The sequence below is a fragment of the Balaenoptera musculus genome, chromosome 19 (assembly GCF_009873245.2).
Source record: "Balaenoptera musculus isolate JJ_BM4_2016_0621 chromosome 19, mBalMus1.pri.v3, whole genome shotgun sequence".
Classification (NCBI taxonomy): domain Eukaryota; kingdom Metazoa; phylum Chordata; class Mammalia; order Artiodactyla; family Balaenopteridae; genus Balaenoptera; species Balaenoptera musculus.
Window position 1 is genome coordinate 43,364,912 of NC_045803.1, and position 22,870 is coordinate 43,387,781.

Below are 22,870 nucleotides of genomic sequence, written 5' to 3' on the forward strand. Positions count from 1 at the left end.
CTCATATCAGATAAAATAGACTTTAAAATAAAGAATGTTACAAGAGACAAGGAAGGACACTACATAATGATCCAGGGATCAATCCAAGAAGAAGATATAACAATTATAAATATATATGCACCCAACATAGGAGCACCTCAATACATAAGGCAACTGCTAACAGCTATAAAAGAGGAAATCGACAGTAACACAATAATAGTGGGGGACTTTAACACCTCACTTGCACCAATGGACAGATCATCCAAAATGAAAATTAATAAGGAAACAGAAGCTTTAAATGACACAATAGACCAGATAGATTTAATTGATATATATAGGACATTCCATCCAAAAACAGCAGATTACACGTTCTTCTCAAGTGCGCACGGAACATTCTCCAGGATAGATCACATCTTGGGTCACAAATCAAGCCTCAGTAAATTTAAGAAAATTGAAATCATATCAAGCATCTTTCTGACCACAACGCTATGAGATTAGAAATGAATTACAGGGAAAAAAACGTAAAAAGGACAAACACATGGAGGCTAAACAATACGTTACTAAATAACCAAGAGATCACTGAAGAAATCAAAGAGGAAATCAAAAAATACCTAGAGACAAATGACAATGAAAACACGACGACCCAAAACCTATGGGATGCAGCAAAAGCGGTTCTAAGAGGGAAGTTTATAGCTATACAAGCCTACCTAAAGAAAGAAGAAAAATCTCAAGTAAACAATCTAACCTTACACCTAAAGAAACTAGAGAAAGAAGAACAAACAAAACCCAAAGTTAGCAGAAGGAAAGAAATCATAAAGATCAGAGCAGAAATAAATGAAATAGAAACAAAGAAAACAATAGCAAAGATCAATAAAACTAAAAGTTGGTTCTTTGAGAAGATAAACAAAATTGATAAGCCATTAGCCAGACTCATCAAGAAAAAGAGGGAGAGGACTCAAATCAATAAAATCAGAAATGAAAAAGGAGAAGTTACACAGACACCGCAGAAATACAAAGCATCCTAAGAGACTACTACAAGCAACTCTATGCCAATAAAATGGACAACCTGGAAGAAATGGACAAATTCTTAGAAAGGTATAACCTTCCAAGACTGAACCAGGAAGAAACAGAAAATATGAGCAGACCAATCACACGTAATGAAATTCAAACTGTGATTAAAAATCTTCCAACAAACAAAAGTCCAGGACCAGATGGCTTCACAGGTGAATTCTATCAAACATTTAGAGAAGAGCTAACACCTATCCTTCTCAAACTCTTCCAAAAAATTGCAGAGGAAGGAACACTCCCAAACTCATTCTGTGAGGCCACCATCACCCTGATACCAAAACCAGACAAAGATACTACAAAAAAAGAAAATTACAGACCAATATCACTGATGAATATAGATGCAAAAATCCTCAACAAAATACTAGCAAACAGAATCCAACAACACATTAAAAGGATCATACACCACGATCATGTGGGATTTATCCCAGGGATGCAAGGATTCTTCAATATACGCAAATCAATCAATGTGATACGCCATATTAACAAACTGAAGAATAAAAACCATATGATCATCTCAATAGATGCAGAAAAAGCTTTTGACAGAATTCAACACCCATTTATGATAAAAACTCTCCAGAAAGTGGGCATAGAGGGAACCTACCTCAACATAATAAAGGCCATATACGACAAACCCACAGCAAACATCATTCTCAATGGTGAAAAACTGAAAGCATTTCCTCTAAGATCAGGAACGAGACAAGGATGTCCACTCTCACCACTTTTATTCAACATAGTTTTGGAAGTCCTAGCCATGGCAATCAGAGAAGAAAAAGAAATAAAAGAAATACAAATTGGAAAAGAAGAAGTAAAAATGTCACTGTTTGCAGATGACATGATACTATACATAGAGAATCCTAAAACTGCCACCAGAAAACTACTAGAGCTAATTAATGAATTTGGTAAAGTTGCAGGATACAAAGTTAATGCACAGAAATCTCTTGCATTCCTATACACTAATGACGAAAAATCTGAAAGAGAAATTATGGAAACACTCCCATTTACCATTGCAACAAAAAAAATAAAATACCTAGGAATAAACCTACCTAGGGAGACAAAAGACCTGTATGCAGAAAACTATAAGACACTGATGAAAGAAATTAAAGATGATACCAACAGATGGAGAGATATACCATGTTCTTGGATTGGAAGAATCAATATTGTGAAAAATGACTATACTACCCAAAGCAATCTACAGATTCAATGCAATCCCTATCAAATTAACCAATGGCATTTTTTATGGAGCTAGAACAAATCATCTTAAAATTTGTATGGAGACACAAAAGACCCCGAATAGCCAAGCAGTCTTGAGGGAAAAAAAAACGGAGCTGGAGGAATCAGACTCCCTGACTTAGACTATACTACAAAGCTACAGTAATCAAGACAATATGGTACTGGCACAAAAACAGAAACATAGATCAATGGAACAAGATAGAAAGCCCAGAGATAAACCGACGCACCTATGGTCAACTAATCTATGACAAAGGAGGCAAAGATATACAATGGAGAAAAGACAGTCTCTTCAATAAGTGGTGCTGGGAAAACTGGACAGCTACATGTAAAAGAATGAAATTAGAACACTCCCTAACACCATACACAAAAATAAACTCAAAATGGATTAGAGGCCTAAATGTAAGACTGGACACTATAAAACTCTTAGAGGAAAACATAGGAAGAACACTCTTTGACATAAATCACAGCAAGATCTTTTTTGATCCACCTCCTAGAGTATGGAAATAAAAACAAAATAAACAATGGGACCTAGTGAAACTTCAAAGCTTTTGCACAGCAAAGGAAACCATAAACAAGACGAAAAGACAACCCTCAGAATGGGAGAAAATATTTGCAAACGAATCAACGGACAAAGGATTAATCTCCAAAATATATAAACAGCTCATTCAGCTCAATATTAAAGAAACAAACACCCCAATCCAAAAATGGGCAGAAGACCTAAATAGACATTTCTCCAAAGAAGACATACAGATGGCCAAGAAGCACATGAAAAGATGCTCAACATCACTAATTATTAGAGAAATGCAAATCAAAACTACAATGAGGTATCACCTCACACCAGTTAGAATGGGCATCATCAGAAAATCTACAAACAACAAATGCTGGAGAGGGTGTGGAGAAAAGGGAACCCTCTTGCACTGTTGGTGGGAATGTAAATTGATACAGCCACTATGGAGAACAATATGGAGGTTCCTTAAAAAACTAAAAATAGAATTACCATATGACCCAGCAATCCTACTACTGGGCATATAGCCAGAGAAAACCGTAATTCAAAAAGACACATGCACCCGAATGTTCATTGCAGCACTATTTACAATAGCCAGGTCATGGAAGCAACCTAAATGCCCATCAACAGACGAATGGATAAAGAAGTTGTGGTACATATATACAATGGAATATTACTCAGCCATAAAAAGGAACGAAATTGGGGTCATTTGTTGAGACGTGGATGGATCTAGAGACTGTCATACAGAGTGAAGTAGTCAGAAAGAGAAAAACAAATATCGTATATTAAGCGCATATATGTGGAACCTAGAAAAATGGTACAGATGAACCGGTTTGCAGGGCAGAAGTTGAGACACAGGTGTAGAGAAAAACGTATGGACACCAAGGGGGGAAAGCCGTGGGGGCGGGTGGGGATGGTGGTGTGATGAATTGGGCGATTGGGATTGACATGTATACACTGTTGTGTATAAAATTGATGACTAATAAGAACCTGCAGTATAAAAAAAAAAAAAACAAAACAACTAAAAAAAAAAAAGTTTTGAGTACAGTGCAAAGAACTTTTTTTTCCTGAACCATTTGAGAGTAAGTTGCCAACATGATGCCTGCTCCATCACCTTTGAATATTTTAGTATGTATTGCCAGCAAACAAGGATATTCTCCAACATAATTACAATATAACCACCAAAATGTAAAAAATTCACATTGATACATTTTTTCCATCTAATCCTCAGACCCCCATTTAGGTTTCTCCAGTTGTCCCAGTAATGTCCTATATAACAGCGGCCCCCAATCTTTTTGGCACCAGGGACCGATTTCGTGGAAGACAATGTTTCCACGGATGGCGGTTGGGGGGGGTGGGTGGTTCAGGCGGTAATGCGAGTGATGAGAAGCGGCAGATGAAGCTTTGCTCCCTCGCCCGCTGCTCACCTGCTGTGCGGCCGGTTTCCTAACAGGCCGTGGACCGCTACCAGTCTGCAGCCTGGGGGTTGAGGACCCCTGCTGTATAACATCAGCATTCAGTTTACAGTTACATATCCATTTAGTTGTCATGTCTTGTTAGTTTCCTTCGATCTGAGATAGTTCCTTGGTCTTTCCTGGACTTCCATGGTTCTGATACTTTTGAAGGTTACAAGTCAATTATTTTGTGGAATGTTCCTCATGAATACATTCAAATTATGCATCTTTGGCACGAATACCACAGAAATAATGATGTATTCTTACCAAATCCTCTAGGGTGGCATGAAATTTTGATTTGTGTCACTACTGATGTTACTCACTTTGATCACTTGATTAAGATGGTATCTGTCAAACTTCTCTACTTTAAAGGTACCCTATTTCTCCTTTGTAATCAGTAAGTATCAATATTTTGTAAGAGTTGTACTTTGAAACTATTTAAATATCTCATTCCTCATCACACGTGCAGTTTATTCATTACTATTTTATGTCAGTATGGACTCCTATGTTTTCATTAGATTATAATCTGTTACTATTATTATTATTATTTTTTTTTTGGCTGTGCTGCACAGCTTGCCAGACCTTAGTTCCCCAACCAGGAATTGAACCCGGGACATGGCAGTGACAGCTCTGAGTCCTAACCACTGGACCGCCAGGGAACTCCCATGACTTATTTTCATGCTCATATTGTCTCATATTGGTTAGTGAGAGCCTCTTGAAGATGGTTTCTGTATTCTTTTGACATGTCCCCCATAATTCTTTGAGTACTTCCTTACTTTTAGCAAAACAGTATGTATTTCAGGCTCATCTTGTACTTTCCGTATCCCAGTCCTGATATCAACTATTTCTCAAAGAAGTCCTAGCTACTTTAGTTAGAAAAGAGTATTTAGAAACCAAGATCTGGATACTAGGTGTGCTTATTTTCCATGAGTGTGCTTTTGGAATACTGCTGCTCACAGAATCTTTCAGAAGACAGAGCTAGGGAATATATGTATGCTTATATACATACATACAGTTATGTCTTTATTTATTTTTCTATCTTTCTCTCATGAGTTCATACTGATACTTCCAGTTGCAACTCAGTACCATAGGGTTCCTTCTTGTTTTTCTTCCTATGTTTGTAACTCCTTTGTTCAACATTGCAAAACCTGATTCCCTTTAATTTTAATATATTTACTTATTTGAGCAATCTTCCTCTGTGTAATCAAGCTTCTATGGCCATTGCTTCCCTCTTTTGTACATGTTGATACCTAATTATCCAACTTGGACACCCATGACTTGCCTCCAGGCTGTGACTGCTTTCCTTCTGCAGGAATGCTCTCTTCATCCCATGTGTGCTATGACACCCAGAGCTGCCCTCCTGCTTACCTGTTGACACCCTCCTCACCCTGCTTGGGTTCTGACTCCCCGCACTGGGCAGCCCTGCTAGGCAGATATCATCCTATAGCTCTCACCCTACTAGGATTTTGATACTCTTACCTAAAGGTGCCCTTTGCTCCTGCTCCTTCAACCCCCATGGATGTCTTGCTTACCCCACTGGAACTCCAGCATATTATGCTGGGCTGTCCATCCATGGGAATGTCCTCTTCATCCTGCTCAGGCTCGAAGGCCTCACACGAATGCCCTCCTCACCCTGCTTGGGTTTCTAATCCCCGTTCTGGACTTCCACACTCCTCATGGGCACACTCTGCTTCCTGCTTAATCTTTGACATCCAGCCCAGGCAGCCCTACTATATGGACATTCTCCTTACTGCTTGGGTTCTTACACCCAGTGCCAAATGCCCCTGCACAAATACCCTTCTCACCCTGCTCTGGCTCTGCTTCTCTGTGCTGGCTACCCTCCATCACCTCAGTTGCTTTAGCTGTGATACCCTGTGCAATCCCCTTGAGGGTACATTTCTCACCATGCTCTGGCTCTGACACCCTATGCTAGCTTCTCTGCGTTCCCTCCCATAGATAACCATCCTCATTCTGCTTGGTCTACCCATCCCAGGAGACTTTTACTTTGCTTGGGCTCTAACCCACCACAGTAGGTTTTCCCTCTGTGTGTCAGGCTTCCCTCTTCTCATCCTGCTTTCTTGGACTCCATCCCACCCTTCCACTCTTCTCCACCCCTCCCCACTCCCCCCAGATATATTCTTCATTCTGCTTGGGCTCTGACATCACACACCAGACTGTGGATATTTTATTTACATTGCTTGGATTCTGCACCTGATTATCTTTTCCCACTCACCCTGCTTGGGCTCTGAAACCCTTTGCCAGGCCTCTGCTACCCCCACCCCCACTATGGATTCCCTTCTCACTCCACTGGGCTTCTGACACTCAACCCTGGTCCTCCTTACTCCTCTTGGACTCTGAACTCTACAGTTCTTAAAGCTCTATTGAAAAGCATTCTTGTAAGATCTTTGAAAATTATTAATAAGCCATAAAGGTTTTACTCGATAGTTAGGTCATAGATAGGACTTTGAAAGTCTTGTTCTGTCTAGAACAGACTTAAGTAATAACATCTTCTGAGAATAATATAAATAAATTAAGAAAGTATATAACAAAAATGGTTAGTTAAATAGTATACTCCATTCTGTATCATAAATGTTAAGTTATGTAGCAAATAATTGTGAAATTTTAAAGTGAAAAGTAATACCTATTAGAAAAAAATATATGATGTACTATGTTAAAATGATTGTGGAACTCAATTTATTTTTCTTATTCCTGAAATTGTTGTAATCTATGCTGCTGTATATTGTTTAAAATTACTGTAGAATACCAGCTTGAGGAAAACTGTAATAAAATATAATCAGGAAGAGGTGATGTGATTAAGTAAATAAGTAACAGCAAACTAGTAAATTGACTTAAACTTAGCTGAGAAAAATTTATTAAAACAGAGATCACCTACAAATTATTTTCGGACTTAATAATCTTTTAGAAAACAAATATCCGGTAGACCTGCAGCCAGTACATTTTCCAACTATGATGCCAACTATGATGACTGTCAAGCCTAAAAGTGTTTTTAACAGAATGATTGCTGTCTGTCTTCAACACAGAACTATGTTGGCACAGTGGAGGTGCCAGGCATTTTGTTTTAGAACGTCTGATGTGAAACCATAGCTTTGGGATTCACCAGCTTATTGAGATAGTTAATAGAGACATGGAACAGTAAGGCAGTTAGTTCCCAAACCATTTGCAAGAACTTTTTGAAAGTCTTTTAACTCTTTTGGGTGCTAAAGTAGCTTTGTATATAGAGTTTATTTATTTTATAATATTCTTTAATGCGCTGCTTTTTCTTAACATATATATAAATGTATTCATTTATTTATTTACTTTTGGCTGCGTTGGGTCTTCGTTGCTGTGAGCGGGCTTTCTCTAGTTGCGGCGAGTGGGGGCTACTCTTCGTTGCGGTGCGCAGGCTTCTCATTGAGGCGGCTTCTCGTTGCGGAGCATGGGCTCTAGGTGCGTGCAGGCTTCAGTAGTTGTGGCACGTGGGCTCAGTAGTTGAGGCACGCAGTCTCAGTAGTTGTATCACACAGGCTCAGTAGTTGTGGCGCATGGGCTTAGTTGCTCCTCAGCATGTGGGATCTTCCCAGACCAGGGCTTGAACCCATGTCCCCTGCATTGGCAGGCAGATTCTTAACCACTGTGCCACCAGGGAAGTCCCTGTATACAGAGTTTAAAAAAAAAAAAAAGTAAAATCCCATTTTAAAAACAGAATACAAACATTTATAAATACATTTTCCAGTATTAGAGTGTTTGCATCTAATATCAGGGAGCATTCATTATTTGAATAACTAATATCTGTGCTGAGCATTAATTCACCTTTTTTTAGTTTTTTTAAGCATTCCCAACACAAAGTATCATCCTTTTTATCACAGATACTTCCATTTAGCTGCTTGCTCGACAATTGAATTCAATTTATTTACAGAGCTTCCCCCCCCCGCCCTTTTTATTGCTCATCTCTGCATGAAGTTAAGTCTGTGGTATTAGTTGTGTACATTTGAATTGTTATGTTACCTGAAAGTTAATAAGAGTCTTCAGAAAAGTTAAAGAGTAGGTGGGCTCTGACAATTCTGGTCTTTAGTTTCTGACCCTAAAGCAGCTAAATATTGAACGCTGTTAGCTATCAGGTCAACAAAGGTAAAGTGGTGATAAAAATTCCTAAAAAAGGAATAATAATTTACAGAGTTTTTTTTTTAATACTTATTTTATTTATTTATTTATTATTTTGGCTGCGCTGGGTGTTAGTTGCGGCATTTGGGATCTTTAGTTGTGGCTTGTGGGATTTTTTTTTTAAGTTGCAGCATGTGGATGTCTTACTTGCAGCATGTGGGCTTCTTAGTTGTGGCGTGTGAACTCTTAGTTGCAGCATGCATGTGGGATCTAGTTCCCCAACCAGGGATTGCACCCAGGCCCCCTGCATTGGGAACACAGAGTCTTACCCACTGTACCACCAGGGAGGTCTCTACAGAGTTCTTTTTAACAGATCTTCTTATTTAAGCCTTATATAGCAACTCTGTGAGGCTATGCACTATCCATGCATAGCCTTAATTTTTATTGTATTTATTGATTTGACTAGATTATGTAGTTTAGTAAAAAGAACATTCATGAGCCCAGTGTCCAGACCAATTTATTTCTGCTATTCCTTTGTCCTGTATCTTTGTCTCACCATCAAAGGAAACTAATGTCCTAAACTTTATATTTATCATTCCCTTCTTTTCTTTTATTACATGTGTTTTTCTTTCTTTCTTTTTTTTACTATTATACAAGTTTCACATTTTGGGTAAAATGGACCTCACATAATTGTTTTGAAATTAAGTGAGAATATGTATACAATGAGCTTTTGCACAGTGCCTGTCCCCACCTCCAAGTGCTCAATAAATGGTAGCTGTAACTGTATTATTAATGTTGTTATTTTGCAAAGGGAAGAACTAGAAAAGCATGCCTTTTCTCAGCTGTTTCATTTGTTTATCTCCCTGGACTCTTCTGGGGGAAAGTGAAGGAGTATGGGGGTTTGAGGTCTTTTCATTTTTTTCTGGAACTGAGCAACATGTAAAATAAAACAGTAAAGTGGGATTTGGTTGATCAGCAGTTAGGGAACCAGAATTTCTAATTGAGAAGAAAAAAAAATGCTGCAGTATTAAGTTACAAGTTTTTCCTTCTCTTTCACTGCCTTGTGAAAGGCAGGATAGGATTTCTGTCTCCTTGAATTTGATGCAGTGTGGTGGGACTCCCACCCTCTCCTCCCCATATAGTCAGTGTTGAAGAGTAAAAGACCAAATTCGCCGAGAAATAATCAGTGACATAAAAGGATCATTTAGAGTTTACTGAATGACTGAACACATATGCCAACCAGTCAGCCCATTTTTACATTGTTCACCTTCCCACCAAACATTGGGAAGCATTAGTTTGCTTTCAATATCTGAAAATGATTTCATTCCTCGAATCGCCCAAGGCTCTGCACTGTTGCACCAACATAAGGCAAATTCTTGATCTGAACTTGTTCCCTGTTCTGCCTAATTGCTTTTTTCATACACTTATGTTCATAATTTATGTTGGGACTTCCCTGGTGGCGCAGTGGTTAAGAATCCGCCTGCCAATGCAGGGGACACGGGTTCAAGCCCTGGTCCGGGAAGATCCCACATGCCATGGAGCAACTAAGCCCATGCGCCGCAACTACTGAGCCTGCACCCTAGAGCCCACGAGCCACAACTGCTGAGCCCACGTGCCACAACTACTGAAGCCCACGAATGACAACTACTGAGCCCACGTGCTGCAACTACTGAAGCCTGCACACCTGGAGCCCCTGCTCTGCAACAAGAGAAGCCACTGCAGTGAGAAGCCCACGCACCGCAACTAAGAGTAGCCCCCATTTGCCGCAACTAGAGAACGCCCACGCACAGCAGTGAAGACCCAACACAACCAAAAATAAATAAATAAAAAATAAATTTATTTAAAAAAATAATAATTTATGTTAACTAATTATTTACTTTATCATACTTTATCTAAGTCTATTACATGGGTACTTAAGCAGTACACTTATATTGGGATTTTGGTCAACTAAAATTCATAATGAACCATTAAGTGAGTTGATTAAGCATTATTACTGCTCAAATTATTAGCAACGTTAATAGAAAAAAATATGAGACAACAGTCACCCCAATTCTGGCAGACCAAGGAAAGAATTCTTTAGAAAACAAAAGTAAAACCACTCCTAGATTTTGAAAAAGAGTGAGAAAGAGAGTGAGTGCGTTTAAGTACATTGCACAAGAGCAGTTTTTACCAGCTGTTACATTGATCTGTATTAAATTTCACTATTTCTTTGCACAGGTATTCCAGCCTTTCATTATCTGTGATGAATTATGACATATGATATATCCCTCTTAAGCCTATGTCATTTGCAAATTCTGTATCTTTGTTCAAGTTGTTGATGTAGTAACCACATTCCTCAAGGGGGAACCCATACATTTTTGGGTGTTGTTGTTTAGAGTCATCTGTTTTATGAAATCTACATTTCTTATCTTGTTCGTAAGAACTTTTTAAGATTTTCATCAAATATTTTACTGACTATAGGATATCTCTGCCTGTAGCATTTTCCTGATACAGTAGATGAGCCTTAAAAGGCAAATTAGATTAGTTTGCAGTTTAGCCTTCATAATTTCACTTTTCACAAATAGAAACTAAATGAAAAGATATTTCTGTCCATGAAGTTTATTAGGAACATTGAGAGACCTAGCTCACTCTTGTGCAGTTCTCAGTTGTTCTTATTCTATTCCTCTTTCTCTTTTTTTAAAAACAGCTTTACCCATGTATAATTTACATATCATAAAATTCACACATTTAAAGTGTACAGGAGATTGGCTTAAGATGGCGGAGTAGAAGGACGTGCCCTCACTCCCTCTTGCGAGAGCACCAAAATCACAGCTAACTGCTGAACAGTCATCGACAGGAAGACACTGGAACTCACCAAAAAAGAGACCCCACATCCAAAGACAAAGGAGAAGCCACAATGAGACGGTAGGAGGGGCACAATCACAATAAAATCAAATCCCATAACTGCTGGGTGGGTGACTCACAAACTGGAGAATACTTATACCACAGAAGTCCACCCACTGGAGTGAAGGTTCTGAGCCTCACGTCATGCTTCCCAACCTGGGGGCCCAGCAACGGGAGGAGGAATTCCTAGAGAATCAGACTTTGAAGGCTAGCAGGATTTGATTGCAGGACTTCAACAGGACTGGGGGAAACAGAGACTCCACTCTTGGAGGGCACAGACAAAGTAGTGTGTGCATCAGGACCCAGGGGAAGGAGCAGTGACCCCATAGGAGACTGAACCAGACCTACCTGCTAATGTTGGAGGGTCTCCTGCAGAGGCAGGGTGTGGCTGTGTCTCACTGTGAGCACAAGGATACTGCCAGCAGACGTTCTGGGAAGTACTCCTTGGCGTGAGCCCTCTCAGAGGCCGCCATTAGCCCCACCAAAGAGCCCGGGTAGGCTCCAGTGTTGGGTCGCCTCAGACCAAACAACCAACAGGGAGGGAACCCAGCCCCACCCATCAGCAGACAAGCGGATTAAAGTTTTACTGAGCTCTGCCCACCAGAGTAACAGCCAGCTCTACCTACCACCAGTTCCTCCCATCAGGAACCTTGCACAAGCCTCTTAGGTAGCCTAATCCACCAGAGGGCAGACAGCAGAAGCAAGAAGAAGTACAATCCTGCAGCCTGTGGAACTAAAACCACGTTCACAGGAAGATAGACGAGATGAAAAGGCAGAGGAGTATGTACCAGATGAAGGAACAAGGTAAAACCCCAGCAAAACAACTAAATGAAGTGGAGATAGGCAACCTTCCAGAAAAAGAATTCAGAATAATGATAGTGAAGATGATCCAGGACCTCGGAAAAAGAATGGAGGCAAAGATAAAGAAGATGGAAGAAACGTTTAACAAAGACCTAGAAGAATTAAAGAACAAACAAACAGAGATGAACAATACAATAACTGAAATGAAAAATACACTAGAAGGAATCAATAACAGAATAATTGAGGCAGAAGAACGGATAAGTGACCTAGAAGACAGAATGGTGGAATTCACTGCTGCGGAACAGAATAAAGAAAAAAGAATGAAAAGAAATGAAGACAGCCTAAGAGACCTCTGGGACAACATTAAACGCAACAACATTCACATTATAGGGGTCCCAGAAGGAGAAGAAAGAGAGAAAGGACCCGAGAAAATATTTGAAGAGATTATAGTCAAAGACTTCCCTAACATGGGAAAGGAAACAGCCACCCAAGTCCAGGAAGCGCAGCGAGTCCCGTACAGGATAAACCCAAGGAGAAACACACTGAGACACATAGTAATCAAATTGGCCAAAATTAAAGACAAAGAAAAATTATTGAAAACAGCAAGGAAAAAACGACAAATAACATACAAGGGAACTCGCATAAGGTTAACAGCTGATTTCTCAGCAGAAACTCTACAAGCCAGAAGGGAGTGGCATGACATATTTAAAGTGATAAACGGTAAGAACCTACAACCAAGATTACTCTACCCGGCAAGGATCTCATTCAAATTCGATGGAGAAATCAAAAGCTTTACAGACAAGCAAAAGCTAAGAGAATTCAGCACCACCAAACCAGCTCTACAACAAATGCTAAAGGAACTTCTCTAAGTGGGAAACACAAGAGAAGAAAAGGACCTACAAAAACAAACCCAAAACAATTAAGAAAATGGTCATAGGAACATACATATCGATAATTACCTTAAACGTGAATGGATTAAATGCTCCAACCCAAAGACACAGGCTCGCTGAATGGATACAAAAACAAGACCCATATATATGCTGTCTACAAGAGACCCACTTCAGACCTAGGGACACATACAGACTGAAAGTGAGAGGATGGAAAAAGATATTCCATGCAAATGGAAATCAAAAGAAAGCTGGAGTAGCAATACTCATATCAGATAAAATAGATTTTAAAATAATGTTACAAGAGACAAGGAAGGACACTACATAATGATCAAGGGATCAATCCAAGAAGAAGATATAACAATTATAAATATATATGCACCCAACATAGGAGCACCTCAATACATAAGGCAACTGCTAACAGTTATAAAAGAGGAAATTGACAGTAACACAATAATAGTGGGGGACTTTAACACCTCCCTAACACCAGTGGATAGATCATCCAAACAGAAAAGTAATAAGGAAACAGAAACTTTAAATGACACAATAGACCAGATAGATTTAATTGATATTTATAGGACATTCCATCCCAAAACAGCAGATTACACTTTCTTCTCAAGTGCGCACAGAACATTCTCCAGGATAGATCACATCTTGGGTCACAAATCAAGCCTCAGTAAATTTAAGAAAATTGAAATCATATCAAGCATCTTTTCTGACCACAACACTATGAGATTAGAAATGAATTACAGGGAAAAAAACGTAAAAAACACAAACACATGGAGGCTAAACAATATATTACTAAATAACCAAGAGAGCACTGAAAAAGCAGTTCTAAGAGGGAAGTTTATAGCTATACAAGCCTACCTCAAGAAACAAGAAAAATCTTAAATAAACAATCTAACCTTACACCTAAAGGAACTAGAGAAAGAAGAACAAACAAAACCCAAAGTTAGTAGAAGGAAAGAAATCATAAAGATCAGAGCAGAAATAAATGAAATAGAAACAAAGAAAACAATAGCAAAGATCAATAAAACTAAAAGCTGGTTCTTTGAGAAGATAAACAAAATTGATAAACCATTAGCCAGACTCATCAAGAAAAAGAGGGAGAGGACTCAAATCAATAAAATCAGAAATGAAAAAGGAGAAGTTACAACAGACACTGCAGAAATACAAAGCATCCTAAGAGACTACTACAAGCAACTCTATGCCAATAAAATGGACAACCTGGAAGAAATCGACAAATTCTTAGAAAGGTTTAACCTCCCAAGACTGTACCAGGAAGAAATAGAAAATATGAACAGACCAATCACAAGTAATGAAATTGAAACTGTGATTAAAAATCTTCCAACAAACAAAAGTCCAGGACCAGATGGCTTCACAGGTGAATTCTATCAAACATTTAGAGAAGAGCTAACACCCATCCTTCTCAAACTCTTCCAAAAAATTGCAGAGGAAGAACACTCCCAGTCTCATTCTATGAGGCCACCATCACCCTGATACCAAAACCAGACAAAGATACTACAAAAAAAGAAAATTACAGACCAATATCATTGATGAATATAGATGCAAAAATCCTCAACAGAATACTAGCAAACAGAATCCAACAACACATTAAAAGGATCATACACCATCATGAAGTGGGATTTATCCCAGGGATGCAAGGATTCTTCAATATACGCAAATCAATCAATGTGATACACCATATTAACACATTGAAGAATAAAAACCATATGATCATCTCAATAGATGCAGAAAAAGCTTTTGACAGAATTCAACACCCATTTATGATAAAAACTCTCCAGAAAGTGGGCATAGAGGGAACTATCTCAACATAATAAAGGCCATATACGACAAACCCACAGCAAACATCATTCTCAATGGTGAAAAACTGAATGCATTTCCTCTAAGATCAGGAAGAAGACAAGGATGTCCACTCTCTCCACTGTTATTCAACATAGTTTTGGACGTCCTAGCCACGGCAATCAGAGAAGAAAAAGAAATAAAAGGAATACAAATTGGAAAAGGAGAAGTAAAACTATCACTGTTTGCAGATGACATGATACTATACATAGAAAATCCTAAAGATGCCACCAGAAAACTACTAGAGCTAATCAATGAATATGGTAAAGTTGCAGGATACAAAATTAATGCACAGAAATCTCTTGCATTCCTATACACTAATGATGAAAAATCTGAAAGAGAAATTAAGGAAACACTCCCATTTACCATTGCAACAAAAAGAATAAAATACCTAGGAATAAACCTACCTAGGGAGACAAAAGACCTGTATGCAGAAAACTATAAGACACTGATGAAAGAAATTAAAGGTGATGCCAACAGATGGAGAGATATATCATGTTCTTGGGTTGGAAGAATCAATATTGTGAAAATGAGTATACTACCCAAAGCAATCTACAGATTCAATGCAATCCCTATCAAATTACCAACGGCATTTTTTACAGAACTAGAACAAAAAATCTTAAAATTTGTATGGAGACACGAAAGACCCTGAATAGCCAAAGCAGTCTTGAGGGAAAAAAACAGAGCTGGAGGAATCAGACTCCCTGACTTCAGACTATACTACAAAGCTACAGTAATCAAGACAATATGGTAATGGCACAAAAACAGAAATATAGATCAATGGAACAGGATAGAAAGTCCAGAGATAAACCCACACACCTGTGGTGAACTAATCTATGACAAAGGAGGCAAGGATATACAATGGAGAAAAGACAGTGTCTTCAATAAGTGGTGCTGGGAAAACTGGACAGCTACATGTAAAAGAATGAAATTAGAACACTCCCTAACACCGTACACAAAAATAAACTCAAAATGGATTAGAGACCTAAATGTAAGACCGGACACTATAAAACTCTTAGAGGAAAACATAGGAAGAACACTCTTTGACATAAATCACAGCACGATCTTTTTTGATCCATGCCCTAGAGTAATGGAAATAAAACAAAAATAAACAAATGGGACCTAATGAAACTTAAAAGCTTTTGCACAGTAAAGGAAACTATAAACAAGACGAAAAGACAATCCTCAGAATGGGAGAAAATATTTGCAAACGAATCAGTGGACAAAGGATTAATCTCCAAAGTATATAAACAGCTCATGCAGCTCAATAGTAAAAAAACAAACACCCCAATCCAAAAATGGGCAGAGACCTAAATAGACATTTCTCCAAAGAAGACATACAGATGGCCAAGAAGCACATGAAAAGCTGCTCAACATCACTAATTTTTAGAGAAATGCAGATCAAAACTACAATGAGGTATCACCTCACACCATTTAGAATGGGCATCATCAGAAAATCTACAAACAACAAATGCTGGAGAGTGTGTGGAGAAAAGGGAACCCTCTTGCACTGTTGGTGGGAATGTGAATTGATACAGCTGCTATGGAGAACAGTATGGAGGTTCCTTAAAAAACTAAAAATAGAATTACCATATGACCCAGCAATCCCACTACTGGGCATATACTCAGAGAAAACCATATTTCAAAAAGACACATGTACCCCAATGTTCATTGCAGTGCTATTTACAATAGCCAGGACATGGAAGCAACCTAAATGCCCATCGACAGACGAATGGATAAAGAAGATGTGGTACATGTATACAATGGAATATTACTCGGCCATAAAAAGGAGCGAAATTGGGTCAGTTGTAGAGACGTGGATGGATCTAGAGACTGTCATACAGAGTGAAGTAAGTCAGAAAGAGAAAAAGAAATATCGTATATTAACGCATATATGTGGAACCTAGAAAAATGGTACAGATGAACCAGTTTGCTGGGCAGATATTGAGACGCAGATGTAGAGAGTAAACGTATGGATACCAAGGGGGGAAAATGGTGGGGGGTGAGGGGTGGTGGTGTGATGAATTGGGTGATTGGGATTGACATATATGTATGTCAGTATGACTAATATGTATAAAATGGATAACTAAATGAGAACCTGCTGTATAAAAAAAATAAATAAAAAATACAATAAATTTTTTAAAATAGATAAAGTTGAACACTGAGCAATATGATTACAGCCCTGTCCAACACCTTCATTGCAGCTTTGTGAGATCCTAAGCAAAGTACCCAGTTAAGCCATGCCTAGACTCCTGGTCCACAGAAAATATGAGATAACAAATGTTGGGTTATGCAGGTTTTTTGTTAACAATCTTATTCACATGTAATACAACTCGCCCATTTAAAGTATACAGTTGAAAGGTTTTTATTCTCTTCACAGCATTGTGAAACTGTCACCACAATCAATTTTGTAATATTTTCACTACTCCCAAAAGAAAGCCCATATTTTTTAGCTGTCACCCACCTTTCTTCTATTCCCCCAGCCCTAGGCTACCACTAACCTACTTTCTTTCTCTATAAATTTGTCTGTTCTAGACATTTCATATAAATGGAATTATACAAAGTTGAGCACTGAGGGTTGAACATAATATTCCTTTTTGCTAAACTGTAAGTTCCTCTAGGTAAGGAAATAAAAAATAATAATAAATAAAATGTACAGATTCAGTGGTGTTTAGTTATTTGTATTTATAGAGTTGTGTAGCCATTGCCATAATCTAATTTTGGAATTTTTACCACCCCAAAAAGAAACCTTGTAACCATTCTCTCTCTTTAAAAAAAAAAAAAAAAATCTAGTAGATTCTTTTAAAATCTAGTAGGTTTTTAAAAAAAAAATGTAGTAGAGGTTACAGTTTTGTTTTCTAAGGAAGTCTTTTCTCAGGAAACTGCCTTTCCATTACAGATTTCCCATTCTCTTTCTTCATATTCTTTGTTTATAAATCTAGAATTTCATTCCTCCCTTATCTATTTAACTGATTTAAAAGATAACACAAGAAAAATAGATACGGCAACTTAACATGAGGGAGGACTATTTGTTGTTTTCATGGATTTAAAGGACCTATGCTCTTGTTTAGGAGTTCTCTCATTGGCTAGTGGAGTCTGTATAAGTGTTTAATTTGGATTGAATTTAGGACTAAAGGACAATAGTACTAACAGCATAATTTATATCCCTTTAATCTTTTTATGTTTTATGGGAAGCAGGCTTGAGAGTAAGACCAATGTATGTGGTCGTGGTGTACAGTTGTATCTTGGAGGGAATCTCTTTGAGATAATGGGGTAAAAGAAGAGTTTCAGTGAGGATTTAAGTCTTAGAGAAGTTGTTTAAAGTAGCAGAGCCAACACAGTTCTGTCTGAAGTCAGAGCCTGTGATGGTAAGGACTGTATTACCTGTTGTTTTCCTTGGATAGATAGGAAGAAACTTCTGACTTCTCTAATTTCCAAATACTTGAGTCAGTTAATCAGAAAATACCCTTTGGTGAAGGAATGAATCCATGCTTCCTACACCTTCCACTTGACTTGCTTATTTCTTTGGTTTGGGGGTAGGCTATAGGGAAGATTGAGATATAACAAGTTCTATATTTAGTTACTTCCCAATGTATTTTTATTGACATTGCTTTTATACCTCTAATTTAGACTCTATGTCCTTCTTTGGGAAAGTGAAATGTGGTTAGTGATGGGGCTTTTACGAGGTTAAGTTTTTTTTCCCTTGACATAAATGCATTTTAATAGATCCTTTCTCTTTTTATCTAAGCTAATTTTTATTTTCATATTTCCTTTTTGTTTATTTGCCTACACCCCCCCAAAAAAAAGGTCTTGAATATGCTTTTCTTCTATGTATAAGGGTCTCGTTTTCAACATGTATTGAGAAAAATAATTGTATTAAAATCTATGTTTGATGATGTGGCATTTCTGTTTTAATTAGGTTCTCCGTACTATCCCCCCTATATTATTTGAAAGATGGAAGTAATCTACTTAAGTTTTTTAGCAACATTTTAACAAGCTGAAAAATTTTAGTCAGGGCATATTATATTCAGACAGATGTAAAATTTGCTAAATGCTTTGAAGATGAAAATTTCAAGTGTTAGGTAATAGTTTTTTGAAAGAAAAATTTTTAAGTGGATTCTTTACTGTGAACGAAGATCATTTAATACTACAAATTCTAATTTTAGCTTTCCTTCATGATATTCTTTCTTATTCCTATCCACATGAAAGTCAGGATACATATTTTAACTGGGAGGATCAAAGTATTTATGAATTCAGTAATCAGTTAACTAACAGTATTGTTTGCTACCAAGGATAAAATGTCTTATAGTGCTACCTTTATTTTTTTAATCACTTAGTACAAATAGTTAATAATCTTCTTTAATTGTTGGAATGTTGCTTTTCTTAGAATACTAGGCAAGTCCCTTAAACTCTGTGCCTCGATTCTTTAGAAAATAAACATATGGTTCTAACTGGTCTTTTGAAGTTTCTTCCAACATTGATTCTACTACCTTTAGTGGATATCTTGATAATTATTTCTGTCCAAAAACCATATAATAATAACTATAAAATAATTTTTAAATAGTAGATGTAAATTTGATTTTATGGACAATTAGAATATTATAAAATATATTAAAAAGATACAGTACTCTTTAATCTGGGTTAGAAAAGTAATCATAATCTAATATAGGCACTTGTGCTTTCTGATATAAGAGTATCCTATACTTGTGCCTTTCTAGAGTTGGAGATACCTCAGAGTAAGAAGTAGTTCCTTGAGCCATAACATTCCTCTTTTTATCTTCTTTAGGAGGGAAAAATGCATTATGATAGCAAATTAAAATATTTGATAAAGGTGCTGAGTAAAAGAGCAGTAGACTAGTGGTCTAATTGGAGAAGCCAATTTAAAGCTGATATACACTAGTATATGCCATCTCATATGTAAAGGATGATAAGTTACCCTCTTTTTCTTTTTTTTCAAAGGAAGATATTGGAGCATCTTGGGTTATTTGACATCTCTTCTGTCTAGTTTTATAGAGTTTTAAAATTTTAATAACTTTTTCTGTAGATCATTGTAAGCATGAGGGATAAAGCCAAGAAGAAAACAGGGGTTAGAATGAATGGAAAATTCATTATTCAGTTCAATAAAAGTATATAATAAAAGAAAAATATTTGCTAATAACTTTTACAACAGTAGTTATATGAAGTTTAGTGTGTGTGTATGAATAATATAGTTCTTCTTAAGAGTGAAAAGACATTAATTTTGTGCTCATAATTAGGTTATTGACTTATACTCTTTCTAAAAAAAGTTTTTTCCCTTTCGCCCAACAGAATCTGTCTATGATCTTCTCCCAAAGGAGTTACAGTTACCTCCATCTAGAGAACCATCTGTAGCATCAATGAGTCAGACAAGTGGTGGTGAGGCAGGCTCGCCTCCTCCAGCTGTAGTTGCTGCTGGTATGCATTTCATTTTACTTTAAAAAAAAAAAAGTATTATCTGGTCGACATGAACAGTGCTGGCAAAATTCATACCAAAGAGTGTGATTTGAGGGTTTGTTTTAGGAGGTTTTAAACTACATACTTTTAACATTAAAAACTTTCAATACAATATTCTTGATACAACTGTTATTTCTTAAAATTTCACATTGGCACATCTATTAGTGCCATCTCCCAGAATGGACCTTATCTTCAACTATGGGAACAAGTTTAAAGTTCTTTTGTTGACTGCACATAAAAAGGTTATTAAATACCAAGCTATGGATAGAAAATTATATTTGAGTCTCTATAAAACAATTATTTTAAAAGATTTGCTCAAAGGGGAAAATGTTTTATTTTGTATAATCTGAAAAAAGGACTCAAGCACGCAAGTGTCTTTTCTGTTTGTAGCATGTTACTATAACCTTTTCCCTACATTTAAAAACATATGTGACTTTATACTTATTTTAAATTCAGTTGAAAGTAAATGTAAGATTTGAATGTAATATTTATATAAAGACATTTTCTTATATCAGTGAAAAAGTATGGAAAGTAATGTTTGAAATTTATCAAGTTTATTTTTAATCAGCTCTCAAATCATACACTTTATATAAAATTGGTTCAAATTTTGATTGAATTAAAAGATTGACGGACAAGCTAATTGAAAAATGTCTTGATCAGTGATAAATTAATAAGAATGCTTTCAGTAATATTAGATTGCCCAACTGTATTTCTTTTTTTAGTTGGGTTTATAGACTACTAAGTGTGTTTGGTGTTTTAAAAAAGTTAGAAAATTATATATATACTCTGAAGTTTCATCTGTCCTACTAATTAGAGGTTTCTTGCCTAATATGATACCTCTCATCTTTTAAAATGGTACTTAAAATCCATCAGAACATTGTTTTCAGTAAATTCTTTTTGTTTCAAAAAGAACAGTGAAGCGGAAGGTTGTGATTTAAATGAGGATATTGGTACTATAGTAGAACTTTGGGTACTTTTCTTATTTGCATTAACCTAAGTCCAATTAACCTTGTGTACCAATCTTTCCCCTGAGCCGTATAGTGCAATGTGCAGCCTTCCTGGTTGAGGGCAGGAAAACTTTAAACATGGCCAAGAAACTTACCAGCCCTGCTCACTGTTCATGTGTTGCCAGACATTTTCTAACAGATTCTGTGGATTTAATTGTGAACATTTTAGTAATTGAATTGTTAAGATGACCTGGTTTCACTTTTTTATGCACTGAATATTTTTTCTGGAATTTAAATATTTAATCCAGTTTTAAAATAGTTATCAGATAATAAAATATATATTTTTTAATTTTAATGAAATATTTCACTTTAAATCCACAGGTAGAAATTGACTAACTGATTTCTTTTGTATCTTTTGAGATTTTTTTAAAGACATGTTGAATCTGTATAGAACTAAAAGTCTGTTTCTTCTGTGCTTTTTAACATCTGTTGACAGTAGATCCAGTTCCTTTTAAAAGCTGAAAAAATGTTAGCTAGGTTTGGAAAAAGAACGACACTTCCTTTGAAATAATACCAAACTCAATTTTAGAAGTTTTTATATATAAATATTGAAAGTTTTTGAATTTGAGTCACTAATGGAATGTTGAAGGTCCCTCCTTCCCTCTCTCCCTCCCTCCATAATCCTCTCCAGATAAATTAGAATGAAGGCCTTGAGTTGAAAAATCATGAAAATAAGAATTAACCAAAGGAAGTATTCTGAAGTAATGAATTCTTATTAGATCAAGAAGTTATTGACATTGTAAAGATTGTGAAGAGAGTAAGGAGGTGACCTTGATAATTTTCATATATTCACACACAGAAAGTTTCTATGATCTAAAACCAAGTCATTTGTAATTTTTTTTACACGTTTACTTTTAACCAACCTAGTCTTATTCTAGAATTCTAATGTCTTATTGGTAGAATAGAGTCTTTGTCATGTAACGTTACAGGTAAGAGAGTTTAAATTGCCGAATAGTTATAGTAGGGATATCAGTTAGTATGTATAATTAGAGTTGCTTTTCTTATTTGACATATTAATGTCCTTAGTGACATAGATGTCAAAGAGAGATTTGGAGTAAATTACCAGTTACTCAGTGTTTCCTGGCCAAAAGACTAGATGTTTAGGGAAAGATAAATTAATTCAGAGTTCTTTGATTTTTTTTTTTAATCTATAGCATTTGCTGTTTAAATATGAATTGCATAAAAATGATGACTCTTGATGTAGTTAATTCTTCAGAGTTTTGAAGGAGCCGGATTGGCTGCTATCAGGTATGAGGGCCTGGTGGGAACAGACTTCTAGTTCTGCCATAAAGGTTTGTGTTTCACAAATTCTAAATCAATTTAAATTTTAAAATTTAGAGGCTGGGCATATAGGTGTTCATGTACATTTTAAATTATTTAATTATTAAAAATGTGTTTCTCAGATTCGCCAATCTAGATTTTTTTCCCTTTATGTATTACTGAAGGAATGAGTAAACATGATGCTGCTAATCCACAATCCAGAATACTGGGTAAAAAGAATGTCTCTTAAACCTTTTTTCTGCCTCTACAATAATCACACTTTTACATACTCTCATTAATAACATCTTTTATCTGGTAAGACCCAGGGTTGGGAATGGGGGAAAGAGGTTTACTTCCTCA

General features: G+C 36.7%; 1 protein-coding gene across 8 annotated transcripts in view; it reads left to right on the plus strand.

Moving 5' to 3' along the window:
* The window catches only part of NFAT5 (nuclear factor of activated T cells 5), a 128,361-nt gene that overhangs the window by 54,752 nt on the left and 50,739 nt on the right, over positions 1 to 22,870 (plus strand). For 5 of the 8 annotated variants that reach the window (XM_036833773.1, XM_036833774.1, XM_036833775.1 and 2 more), the window contains one exon: positions 20,079 to 20,204. In XM_036833773.1, coding sequence (XP_036689668.1) covers positions 20,079 to 20,204 — 126 coding nt within the window. Of the gene's footprint in view, positions 1 to 20,078; positions 20,205 to 21,670; positions 22,543 to 22,870 lie in introns of those variants that run through there. The other 3 variants (XM_036833779.1, XM_036833778.1, XM_036833780.1) reach the window with 3 other exon arrangements.